This window comes from Leptonotus elevatus, chromosome 17 (assembly GCF_054856555.1).
Source record: "Leptonotus elevatus isolate MCC_2025b chromosome 17, RoL_Lele_1.0, whole genome shotgun sequence".
NCBI lineage: Eukaryota > Metazoa > Chordata > Actinopteri > Syngnathiformes > Syngnathidae > Leptonotus > Leptonotus elevatus.
Window position 1 is genome coordinate 8,964,169 of NC_141255.1, and position 13,997 is coordinate 8,978,165.

Consider the following 13,997-nt stretch of genomic DNA (forward strand, 5'->3'; position numbering starts at 1 on the left):
TGGGATTATACCTTTATTAGGGGCAAGGTGTCAATTCAATGTGATGACTTTATATAGAGAAATATTTATACACTACAAAAATTTATTTTTTATGTTGAATATAGTATCAGTATTATATGTTTTCATATGTATTTACTGCAGTTGAGCACAAGGCGTTTAGTAAGGGCAAGGCATTAAAATGAGTAGCCTACATCACTAAGCCTCAACATGAAACGAGCGGCCTCCACTGGCTTAAGTGACTTAAACTAGCGCGCTCTTGATGCTGCACGGTCAAGAAAAAAAAATAACGTAGCCGTAACGTGGGTGGGCATGAGGGCGTCCTTGAGGGTCTTGAACGACGGAACCCGCCGGACAACATCAGAGCACTTGAGCCGCGTGCTTGCCAAGCCTCGCGTTTATCGCTTAGACGCTCTTAATCAGTTTAGTGGGCGCCCGAGCCAAAACATGGAGTGTTTCGGGCACGCTTTCCTCTCCATGAGCCTGCGGGGCGCGGCGTCTGGCGTGAGGCCGCTGCCAGATGGTAACATGTGGCAAACGGACAAAAAAGGCCAGACAGTGAATGAATCTCTGACACGGACTGTGTGCGAACATCTTGGACCCACACACTGGGTCGCATATTGCTGTAACAGCTTTGGGATTCATTTAGAAATAAACCAAGAGCTCCCAAAATGGACTCGATTTATTCATGTTGACCATCGTCTTATGCAATAGATATGTAAAGAGTAGAAAAGACTAGAAAAGGTCTAGTGTATGTGCAGTCAAGTGTACACGTCATGTTATTAATGCGATCACGTTTCCCACCAATTATTAACTCATTCACTCGCAGCCATTTTCACTGAAGCAACCCCCGGCCAAAAGAAAGATAAGAGTCTCTTTTTTTCATCAGGAAAAAAAGTACATTTATATCTGTTTCTGTTTTGCAGCAATTATCATTAGAATATAGCTGAGTTTAAAACATTGCGGGGAAAAAAGCTTTTTTTGCAACATGCCCTGGTTGATCTCATATACTCTGCTGCCACCTGCTGGCCGTTTTTGGAACAACTACCATTGCTTTAAGCTTTCTGTTCAGTTCATAGACTGCCTCAAAGCCTTCTGTCTGCTCTAGCATAAAAAAACACAAAACTTATAATTTATCAATTTTTGGGAGCAAATGAGTTAATATTAACCACAACAAAGCGCAGGCCGGTATCAGATTATGCAGGTATGATAACTGTTAGCAAAAATCTAGCATTTCACCGTATCACAGCATTGTGTTAGTCCTCAAAAATGAAGTCACTTTCCATGCTCACATGGGGATGAAAATAAGTCAAGCTGTTTTACTGAATTGATATCAGAACCATTAAATCAATATTGATCACATTGAATCAAACCAAAGCCAAGCTAATCAAAATTGAACAGAAACAAGTCGAGAAGTTCCTAACAATACTCAGCCCTACTTTGCACAATAGATGGACAACTAGCAAAAAGAGTCCAAAGTCCCCACAAAAAATACATTCTATGCTTGGTGGAGATGGACGAGTACAGGTAGCAGGTATCAGTATCGGGCCAATGCCAGGCTTTATTTCAGCCAGGGTGTCGGTAGTTGCGACAAAATTGAGAAAGTTGCAAAAAATGCAGTTCTGTATAATAAAGTGGTGGCTTTTTCCCCTCCCATGAATCCCAGCAGATTAAAAAGCATACATTTATAGTGTGCTAAATAACTAGCTGCTGTAAAAATATTACACTGAACCAATAAAAGTCAGTAAAAGCTATAATATGTGAAAGACGAGGACAGAGGGAAACAATAAAATAACAAAATAAATAAAAGGTTTTTGTTACTGCTGTTTAACGACTCTGCTCAAGTAACTTCATAATGCATTTTTCTTGCCCTTGCATATTTACTACATAATACATTTCCTTGATGCACAATGAATTGTTCCTGCAGTTCAAACACATACGCTAGTTCTGAGGGTTCCCATGGTAGTTCCCACAGGGGGGGGGGGGGGGGGGGGGGGGTGGCTGCTATGATGGATTAATTGTCATGTCTAAAGGTTAGGGAGAATCTTTACTGAATATAACCAGTTCTGTCTATGGAGAAAGGGATTCAGCTTTGGGTGAAGTTGGGGGCTCGGGTTAGGTGGGTTTTGTTGTAGGTTTAGTAATGGCGTATACCGACTAAATAATATGTTCCACTTTGTTCTCTGCAAGAAAATGATACGTTTGCATCGTCAGGAAGATGATCAAACAGCTGCTTTATTGCTCTGGAGGGCTTCTTTTTTTTTTCATGTACTCTCCCATTTTTTTGTTACCCCCGCATTTCAATTTGCGCTCCATCTGTCCACTAGCACTGACGCTTTACTACCGCTATTCATGCCGCTTGTCTGGAGGGCCAGCCGATTTTGCACAGCAACTCGTACCCAATAAAAGGAGAAACACACAAGCTCCCTCTTATTAAGCACAACAAATTATATTATGGCTGGCTGTGCGTCGGCCAAAGCAAACGCCCTGTTAGCGCGGTCATGGAATATATGAATTGATTACCGCAGCAGGACGCCGAGCATCAGGGGGAGGAAAAAAATATTTTGGATGGGGCTGGGAAGCAGCAGGCAGCGGCTTCACAGCGAAATGACCGAGGAGTGGAGGATATTTAAAAAAGACCTACTGTTCTGTTTACGAGCAACTCATTCAAGATAGTGTTTTTGTGCATGGAGGAGATGCCAATGTGCCAATTACATCATTTGAATACTAACAATGGCATCCATGCGGGGTTTTTGGAACAGGAAAACGGGTACGGTGTGGTTTCTGTTCACAAACAAAGCCACTTAAACAACAATTACAATCAACTCGCGATTATTTTAGTTTCTTGTATAGGATTTTAAAAAGTCTACAGCTTAACCTCAAGGTTAGAGTTTCGCCAGGGTGACATTTAGGGTTAGCCACGGCCAGTCTCAGGCCCTGATGAAACATCGGTGGGTTTTGTTAGGAAGGGCATCCGGTGTAAAAACGGCGCCAAACAAATGATGCAAGTAACCCCTGATGGGACAAGCCGAAAATCTTTACAAAAGTTATTTATTGTTATCTTTACAGTGGTATTGTTCACACAAAGCTGCTCAACCTGAATCTGAACTCTGTTGCAAGCCAAAACAGCAGCACTGGGTGAAGCATTCAAACAGTCCTGGAAATGAATTGAAGTGTGGAGAGTCGCTGCACAATATTGATTCCAAACTTTATTGCTATTTGCTTGACCTACATTGTGCTATTAAATGAAAAGTCGACTTACCGAGTCGGTTGTCCAGCACGCCGAAGTCAAGGGAGTACTTGACCACGTGGTAATTGTTCCAAACGTAAAGAAGATTGTCTCTGGGGTTATAATCCACGGCAGCGATGTACTGATACGAGTTGGGAAACGGGATATCAAGGAAGCCGTCTTTGCTCAGCTCCGTGTTGTAGATATAGTCGATCTTGTTCCCCGTGGCCTCGTTGTCGTCGTCCTCGTACACCGACTTGACAACGTAGAGGACCCCGCAGATCATGAAGGCGTTGGACGCCGAACGCTTGTCGTACGCCGTGTCCCACGTGCCCTCTACGCGCAACGTGTACGGGTTGAGCTGGCTTATGACCATGCGGCCGTTGTTCTGCTCGGTGGCATAGATCACCCACAGGCCGTTCTCATCCACCGCCAGGTCAATGTCGGATTTCCCGCCCCAGCGGTACGGCGAGGTGTCGTGGTAGTTGGCGTTGGCGATGATGGCCTCGCCGCTCTTGATGCGAGTCCGCAGGTCGAATTTGACGATGTTGCGCGTGCGCTCTTTGTTGAAGAAAAGTGCGCCGTCGTACACCACGAAGCCCGTGCCGTCCACGCGATGCGGGAGCTTATAGGTTGTCGTCGGCCTGCCGGCGACAAAGTCCTCCTTGGAGGAGTATTCAGTCAACGTGTCTGTGCGGTAAGGCGTCCAGGGCATGTAGTAGATCTTATCAGAGGCTTGGAGGGGGTCCTTGCACCATGCTCCGGACTGGTGGTCCGATTCGAAGAGGTGTTCGCTCTGGTATACCCTGCGTAGAAGCCCTGGGCACAGGAATACTGAGGAGCCAAAATAGGGGAAAAACAAGAACAGAGTTACATTGGCAGGTAACGATAGCGGGATCATCCATTCACGCAACCGTTCGTCCATTTTCTATAGCAAACTTTTTGGCTTCAAGGAAGATTGTGACTGATTTTGTACACAGAATATTGTGTTCTATTGCTATAAAACGTTGGAAATAAAGATTAGAGTCACTTCTTTAATCAGGGAAAAAGTATATTTCTATCTGTTTCCATTTTGCAGCAATTAGCATTAGAATATAGCTAAGTTTCATCATTATTCACAAATCTGTTTAAAGCTCTGGGGGAAAGAGCTTTTTGCAACAGGGCCCTGATTGATCTCTTATACTCTGCTGCCACCTGCTGGCCGTTTTTGTAATAACTACCATTGCTTCAACCATTCTCTTCAGTTTAGAGGCTGCATCAAAGCCTTCTGCATGCTCTAGCATAAAAAAAAACATACAAAACGTAGAAATATGTCTTTGGGAGCATGATCATATTTAAAATAGAACATATTTATACGTTTTTGGGAGCAAATTAGTTAAGTACCCTTCATAATCCTGACACCAGGTAAACATAACTACCATGTGAACCAATGGACCACTGGTTCTGGGTTCCAATCTCGGCTTTGGTGTTTTTCAAATACGGAAGACTCAACTTCGAATGTATAAACTGTAATTCAGCACTGAAGGTTGGACAAAATCTGGAGTGATCCCATAAGCAGAGATCCTGTTTACTAAAGATATTTATGATCCAAGTATTTGTTTTTCGCCATGATGCTTAAATCATTTTGATCGATTTCCCATACTCCAAAACAAATGTACTCAGATGAACTTTGGTATGCGTTTTGATCGGTAACCTATGCCCAAAAAGAAACATCAAGTCTGCGATTTTGCTTTGAAGCCGCCATCTTAGGTTCCATTTTTGCCATTTCCAGGTGTCTAACTTGCAAAAAACTATTCCTTGGATGCCCATAGCTTTCTTATATTTGACACATTCCGAGGCTGCTTTGCAAAGAAAAAGGCGAGGGCCCTTTAAGAAAAAAACCCATTGCAAGACAAATCTGGAACGATAGTGTGCAATGATGCCATTTATAGGAATCTTGTTTACTCGCTATGCACTTCTTTAAAGCCGTTTCTGCTGATAAGGTATGAATATGGCGACTATGATCTGTCTCCACTATTGATTAGCGAGTCCCTGAAGGTTATAGCCATCATCATGTTAGGGCTATAATCAAAAAATGCTGACAGTTTATTGGACAAGCTATTGATCACCCTTATATAGCTGTAGCTTTAATAGTATGCAGCTGATAAGGCTGAGCTCGGGTAAGCAGAAGGGGGATTCGCCCCATGAATGGCATTTTTTTAATGCACACCAATGACACCTAATGAAAGCCCAAATATGTAATAACATAAAAATAAATACATTACATGAAATAGGGTGAAACCCATCACCATAAAATCACTAAATGCACCCAGAAGGGAAAAGATGTGGGGAAAAAAAAGACAATTGTTGGCATTTAGTTACCTTTTTGCTCCACTTCTACATGTCGGCATGAAAGGAGAAAGAAAGAAAAAAAAGAATAAAAATTAATGAAGTGTTCATCAAGAGTCATCCAGAAAAAGCACATTGTTCTAGCGGAAGTAATGGACAAAAAAAAAACGGAAGTCATTTCACGCCATTTGCTCACATTTTCATTTTGTGGAAATAGAAATGAAATATTGAACAGTCTAGTTTTGAGGAGGTCAAATTAAGTGCATTTGAAGTTCATATATGGCATTTGGTTTCATTCAACATTTTGAGAGCGATAATACATCCAGTTCACGTTACACTTGTTAACTTACTGTATGTGCCATCGACTTCCTGCTTGAGATACGAAAACGGGCCCGAGAGCGTCGACACCGTCGCCTTCGCAGTACAGATTTCTGGGTGAATAATTAACGCTTGCCAATTTCACACCCATGACGGCGAAGGCGTCAGAGAGGCATCATTAGCGGCTAATAGAGATTCATGGCGGGAACGGTGGCCATATTTCTTTTCTCTAAAACGAAGAGTGGCGAAGGCCTTAACGCCGTCCCATCAGCTTTTTAATTAATGATGCAGATTACGGCGCTTTGAATAGCATGTGCCTAAGGATGAGGACGATGCCATTCACGCTGGATTTTCATCTTGATCTCAGTGGTCTTTTTATTCTTTCAGCCCCTCTTCTGCTTTTCTTTGTACATTGCTCTCGCATTTTCTCAATGGCTCTACTCTGTCGCTATCTTATAACCTTGACAATGCAGGATGCCGTTCTGACGATTTGGCACCCGCCCAGCCCTGGAACGCATGCTGGGCCCGACGACAGCGGGAAGCAGAAGCAAGGGCAGGCCAAATTTAAAAATAATGACAAAAGAAAAACAGAACCTCATTCCAAATGTTTCAGTGGGTGGATGCAAATTCTCCTGTTGTCTTCCAAAGATAAGAAAATAGTTCAAAATGGTTGCAAAATCTCCTCAAATGTATTGGAATCAGTTTGGGGTATATTTTCAGCTATTAATATCAGCAAATATAAAATGACTGCACTCGTCACACAAGAAAAGCAACACAAGTTGAAGCGGAGAAAAGATGAATCTTCACACGGAACGAAAAAGCATATTTCCGACGTGTTTGTCTTCCAAAAAAAAAAAAGTGACAAATAAGCGAAGAAAAAGGCCACCTGTGTCCCCTCCTGTGTCACACACAACTGCGCATTTGGCAAAGGTGTGACGACCGAATCACGGGCTGAGCAAATCCTGCCGCATTAGGATCCCGGCTGCATTGCAAGCGACCGCCATGTGCGGGGGAAATCAATTTTGTGCTTTCACCTGCCAGCACAGAAGGCCAGCGATTGGTAGCAGGTGCCGCCTGGCCCGTGCCAAACGCTGGAGAGAACCGTGAACCGCTAGCTGTCTTACCATTATTATTTTCATTATTAACAAAATGGATCAAAACTCATTAGTTGGAAATAAGAGTCAGACAAAAAGGAGGAAAACCGAATGTGTGATTTTTACACGTCGGACTTCTGACTCCCGTTTGTGACATGAGCGGGATGGAAGCGGCTATGCGGGGGATTGTTATATTCTCCTTATTAGCAATAAACAGCAGGGGGGCTTGGGGGAACGTTTGCTTTTTGAGTGACAAGCAGTAGAAGTTCTCCTTATGTTACCTTTTCTTGTGAGCTGCCTGCCTTGCCTGTTTCTGAAATTTGCGAAACTAAAGCCGATAGAGTTGCTTACATCAGCCCGAACTGGAGGACTCATCAAAACCAGAGAAGACGCAAAAGTGAAGCACAAAAGAACAAAGAACAATTCTTTGTTTTAAAATGTATTTTAAGAGCTTCCTCGAACAAAATCAGAACAAATCTTCTCTATGCAGTACCTTCACTTCCTATTTGAAACTTTCCCCATTGAAATAAATGGAAATACCATTAAAATAGCAAAAATTAGCACAAATTGCTAGGTTACTATTTTCACTTGGACAGAGGTCCAAGCTTCAAATTTTAAGATTGACATTAGGCTGGCATTGTCGCCTTTTAGTATAGTGCATATTGTAGAAGTGGGACTATTCTCATAATGCTTTGTAAAGTCTACACACGCACTTGAGGCTACTTCCCCACTAACATAGTACCTTTGAAGAAGTCAGACATTTGGGCGCCATCTTTGAACCATACAGATAAAGCACAAAAATAAGCGGGGATCTTAGAAGATCTGCACGTCTGACTTCAGAAGCTTTTGAAACTGTTTTGTTGCCAATAGTTGTGTTTGCGTATGGTGACTGATGAATCTTTAGGGTCTATTGTACTCCCCAAAACAAGGACAGAAGCAAACGTAACCGACTTCCAGGGGTAGCAATGGAGTAAACGCATTTTAAGGCAATAGCTAATATGAACAAGAAAGCTAACAAATCCACAGCGGAGTCAGGTTGCTAAAGGCCGACGTTTTCCTTCGGAGGCGTGTTCGCAGATTTGAAGGCCCACTGAGGAGATGTAAGAACTTCATTACGGCTGAGCGAGAACACTGAAGAGGTCACCCGCAGAAGTGTTGACCTCTTCCAGGGCTCGGCCTTCGGGAGGAGTAACTCCAACTAAAGTTAAGCTTTTTAATAAGGCTCGAGGAGAATAGACGGGGGAAGTCAATGTGAGAGGGGCGGACAGATGTCGTCCGCCGGACATGTTTATGAGGCTTCGTAAAGGGTGGTCACATCACTTCAGCCTGACGGGAGCCTTACTAATCTGGAAAGTGCACTGGGGAGGCAGTACACAACCTGCGCGGGTTCAAATAAAAAGCACACAGCTCCAATAGTAAATCAGTGAATCATTTTTGCTCGTTCAGAATGGTAGCTGAGATGAAAAACGTGACTAACGGCACTTGCGGCAGTAATTGTCGCGTTCCAACGTCGCACTTCCAATCCCGTATTAAAGCAGTCAATAATTGACCTTGCACCACATCTGACCTTGGACAACCTTTGCATGTAGAACACACTGCGAAAGAGATCAGCGAGGGAGCTTGGCTTGCCCGTCCATGTCTCTGTTATGCTAAAGGTCACGCTAACTGGAATTTCATTTGTCTACGGCAAACTGATTCAACTGCAGTAGTATTTTATATGTACAATAGTTCCAAATTACTATGTTTTTTGTGTGTTTACATTTTTGACCAAGAAGAGATCCAGAGGGTGTGAAAATCCATTAACGTAAATGTTCTGATATCAGCAAGTAAAGCAAAACTTGAGTAGAAAAATAATCCAAAAAAAAAACCATGTCATATCAGTCCGGTTTTACGGTGATAATATACAATGTCATAGCTTTAATACTTCCTGTTGTGGAGAGGAAATGAGAGAATACATACTGTATGGTACACATTCATATTGGACTTCCAGATATTTATAAGTTCCGGGGCAGGGGTCTGGAAATACGTCTGGTCCGGCCACCACGGCGCACTGTGTCCGGTTATTACATCTGAAACACACAACAAGGTTGCACATGAACAACATTGATAACAACCAGATACGGTTCAATTCAGATGATTAGGTACGAAAAGGAGTTCATCCAACAATTCATTTCATGAGATCATGCTTCGAATTATCGTATTAAAATCGTATTACCGCCCCTTGCTAAATAAAAAAATAATGATACGCTTTTGTTAATCAATGGCAGGGATTCTAGAATCAAAATGGTGTCAGTCTTTTTGCTTTTATGTTGCACACATTACCATTTGTATAATTGAGAGCTCCTTGTATTTTGCAGGTTGACAATACTTCACCGCCTTCTACTGAGCAGGAACAAGATCGCTTCTGTTTGTATCAATGCTCCGAGATTGGCCTCCTTCAAATCTATACTCGTTTGCAGCCCATGATTATCTTGCAACATACAGAACGGTATTTATTTCCCCTCCAAGTGATGTGACGGCCGCTCGCAAAGGTCAAGGAGGAGGTCTGACACAATGATTCATACCGCACAATTAAAATATTCTCTACACCTTAATTAACATTGATTGGCTGCCCGCTAATCAATCGAACCGATGAGAGACGTGCAAAAAGAAAGGTGGGGGGGGGGGGGGGGCATCTAATTTCAACCCAGTAATGAGATATGGTCGGTCAAGTGTCTCGCTTTATGGGTCCATGAACCGAAGCTGGACCCCCTCCCCCGGCCCCACCTCAGTCCATCCCCAGAAGAGTTCATTCCCGTGCAGTAAATGCCCGTTGGCGTCAAGTAGACAAGGGCTTAAGAAGATTGTGAGTGAGAGACAATTAGAGTTCATGGTTGCCTCACAGCCCATTTGGGCTGGAGTGGACTCCAGTTAGACCTTTGACAAAATACGCGGGCCGATTGAAAGCCGAGGGCCAAGAGAGCTCAGCAGATCATGGCGGGATGTCATGTACGCATTTTCTCCTTGTTGTTAAGCTGGGACCAAATGCAATCACGGTTTGTAATAAATTCCTCTTGAGGGATTAAACCACATCATGTGTATCCGATGGGATGATTGCGCACTTTAATCCAGAAGCCTTCATCTTGACCTACATGCACAATCCCCTTTATCGCCGCTGCGTAAAGGTCTGCTTTCTCTACGGCTTTCGTTCCCAAATGTGTTCAAAGAGAAGTCATGTGAGACAAGACGAGGGCAAACCCTTAAAGAGCCCCCCCCCCCCCCCCTTTAGCCTTCAGCATCAAATTAACTTCATTTTGATTGACCCTTTAAAAGGAACCCTTGTGGTGCATGACAAGACATCAGTTTCTCATCCTCAATGCAGTAACTTGGCTTTTTGGACCGCTCGCTCAAAAACAAGGACCGCCGCCATTGCTTGACGTCAGATGGCGTTAGCTCCGGATTACATGGCCATCTTGAATACCCCCCCCCCAGGTTTGGCCACAGTCCATCCCTTTTGACTAGCTTCCCCACCCCTTCCTAGTCTGTCGTCGGGCAGATTAGAGCGGAGGCCGCCAGCTGACAAGCGACGACGCAGCGCCGAGGAGCAGAGCTGCATGTAAGCACAAACTGTAATCGTTGTAATCGTCCAGTGCAGCGATTCTCCAATGGCTCGTTGCAGACCCATCATGAGTGGGTCGTGGATATATTATGAGGCGGAGAAGTGCAAAAAAAAAATTACTCGGATGGCATGGCATGGCATGACATGTTTTTAGTCTCCAACACTGCTGACCGTAACGAGAAAAAAGTAATGAATGAGGAATGGCTTACTTAAAGGTATTTGAGAGGATTCTGTGGTGAAGGAGTAGCCCAATGGCTGTTATATTTTCGGTTCGGTCTGAACGTTGCATTACTCAAAAAGTTAACTGAAGTGACCTGTCCAGCAGTAACTTAGCGACCAAAGCATCCGTCTTCAGACCTCTCTGCTGCTTTAGCGCACGGCATCGCTGAAAACACTCACCCCACTGATCTCTATATATTACTGGATAGCAGCCCTTTCATGCCCGTGCTAGCCGTTAAAGCCACAGGGTGGCCATTTTACTCCTCCCATCTCCCGAATAGACTACTGTATAAACTATACGTATACATGCAGATTAGACATATACAGCTCGAAGGCTCTTATAGTATAAGACCGGGGGGCGGGGTGGTTACTATTTTTTAACACGTTTAAAAACAATAACAAGTGGATGGGATAAGTAGGATTGTATGCCTAGAAACGTTTCTTGGGAGGAGTAATATGGCGGCCTCGCGGCTTCTAAAGTCTTGGCTATCCAGTAACAGGCTACATTGAGATGTGACTAGCCCAAAATAAATTTTGTTTGGCTTCGCTCTTTCAGTCCTTGTCTCTCTCCTCCTTCCGCAACCGCAAAAACAGTCTTTCTTTTACGGCTCGGTGGTCCTGTATTCTTCTCTGCCATTGTTGGTTAACTTTGAACACACACGCGAGGAGGAGCTAGCTATAGTAGGAAGAAGCTACGCCGCCGCCGCCACCGCGCTGGTAAACACGGTTACGTTAGAGGCTGGTGCATTACGCAAGAAGTGTGATTGACAAGCCAGGAGCCAATCAATAACTTAGCTCCTTTGTTTTTGATTGGCTATAATCTAACATTTTCCCGCCACCTCCACAGTTTTTACAAGTCTGTTACAGGTTGATAAAGCGATTTTAAGTGAATCAGACAACTTAATAGTCGTAAAATCCTCTCTAATCCCTCTAATAGAACCAGAAAATTTGACTCTGTAAGTTAAAAACACAGCGATAAATGCTTTTCTTATTTTGGAAATATGTGTTTTATCTACAAAAGGGTTGCGCCAAGCAGCTTAATATATGATGTAGCTCATTAAATATCTGATCAAAGGTGTACCATTGATGGTTGAGCTGGACCAATCAAATTATGTTACGGTTAACTGCCTGTTCTTTTACACGAGTACCTCTCACGTCACTGCAGGTGTACCTAATGTTGTGGCCACGCTATATTCCTAGCAGACGAGCAGTTTTGTGTTTTTAGAAGCTTTCCGAGCGGCGCGCTGTCAGGTTGCGGGTGGTCCTCGTGTGTTTGTTTGACGAGACAGCCCCCCGTCAAAAGCGTCAACCGGCACTTCAAAACCAGCAAACAAAAAAGCAGCCCTGCCTCCTGTCTTTTTAGGTTTGTGTTTGTGTTGCGTCCCCGCTGCAATGTGCACACACTTGTGAGGAATTGTATTTATTTGAAAAGGAGGGCGGGCGTGGAGAAGAAAAAGTGACGGACGGGTCAATATCCTCGGTCCCTCTGTTGGGAGCCATTACACTTTTAGTGATGGTCTTCGCCACCCACTGTCTACTTCATTCATTATCTTTCCCAGCTGCACGCCGCCGCATCCATCTTCTCTCACTCTACCTGTCTCCCGGCGCACCACACACACGCACACACACGCATACACACTCACACAACTTAAAGTAGAACTTGTGTGCTACTCTCTGACAGCAAGGCCTTTAAAGATATTCATCAATTAAGGAGATGTTCTTCCGCAAGTTTTACATCAGGGCCAGTTTTGATCCTACATGCAATAAGGAGGAAATATAAAATTAGAAAAAACAAAATGTTAGACACAGGCATCACAAATATTATATATCACTGCAACTACTTAACCAAATGTGAAATAATACAATAACAATGAGCAATGATGGAAATGTCCTACCATGCAACGCTATAATAAACACACACAAACAGGAAGTCTTCCATTTTGGTCTGAAGCGACAATTTTTAGAATTGGCCATTTCCAGTGTGCTTCAAAAGACGACTTGTCCTATAGATTTGTTTTATTTTGTTTGTTTGGATTTTTGAGTCTTGACAAGCCTAATCCTTCTCAGCCATTGGTGCAGATTAGTGGCTTTCATAAGATGTTTGCATCCTGCTCTCTAATTTTGTGCGTCATAAGATAAGCTCGCAAAATTGGAACACGGGTCTCTGGGGGGGACTTTGAAATAGGCACAAGTTAATATAAAATAATGTCCATCCAAACAATATAAAATAACAAATAATGTTGGGTAACCACTTGGCGTTCATATTTACATGTTATCAACCGGTCTATTAGCAAGCAACATATATTATTACTTGTAAGATGCTTGTTTCTTTCTCAATTGTAGTGTAGAAGTTAATTGTTACTGTATTATTAAAGTTTCAAAAATGAGAAATAGCTAAAAATGAGAGAAACTACAAAATTAAACATATTGGACAAAACTATTGAAACAAATACTAGATAAAAAATATGCAAATATTGAAAAGTAGGCTTTACACAATCACGATTTTGTAGCCGATCAATTATGGGTGAGTTAAAAAAAAGAATGAAAAAAAAAGAATGAAAAAAAAAGACAACCGATCCGATCAGAAGATTGACCAATATATTTAAACAACTTGTTTATTTACTCTATAGTCAACTCTTGCTATTTGTGGGGGATTGGGAGCGGCCTCGCCCCCACACAGCCAACATTCGTATATAACTCACACCTATTGAAATGCATTGGCAAATAAAGAGAAAATTAAACCCTAAAAATTCTCCCCAAAATGCTACTAAACAGTCAACACACGGAAAATAGGGGGGGGAAAAATAACACCCTAAACATTTTTTTATAATAATAATAATAATAATAATAATAATAATAATTAAAAAATAAGTCAAAAATACTTAAAAGAAATATTGAAATATTAGATTAGATTAGCACAGAAATAATGAAATATTAGACAGAAAATGTACAAATATTATGAAAGAATATTCAATACTAAACAACAGACACAAAATAACAAAGAATAATGGACCAAAATATTAGATGAAAAACAACAATATTAATTACAACTCAAACAATATTTTTTAAACCACAAAAATATGATTGCAAGTGAAACAAAAATAAACTTTACATACTTTTACATCTTTTATTCTTTCCTTTGCACGAGCATGAATAAATGGCAGTGTGCTGTGCTGTCACAGCAACATAATGACAATTTTCCACCATGCAAAAA

The 13,997-nt window shown here is 42.4% G+C and overlaps 1 protein-coding gene across 11 annotated transcripts in view; it reads right to left on the reverse strand.

Annotated features, from left to right (window-relative positions):
• LOC147159687 (adhesion G protein-coupled receptor L3) overlaps positions 1-13,997 on the reverse strand; it is a 108,697-nt gene that overhangs the window by 47,727 nt on the left and 46,973 nt on the right. For all 11 annotated transcript variants that reach the window (XM_086058805.1, XM_086058801.1, XM_086058800.1 and 8 more), the window contains 3 exons: positions 8,926-9,035; positions 5,588-5,602; positions 3,260-4,060 (listed from right to left, as the gene is read on the reverse strand). In XM_086058805.1, the coding sequence (XP_085914931.1) occupies positions 3,260-4,060; positions 5,588-5,602; positions 8,926-9,035 (926 nt within the window). The remainder of the gene's footprint in view (positions 1-3,259; positions 4,061-5,587; positions 5,603-8,925; positions 9,036-13,997) is intronic.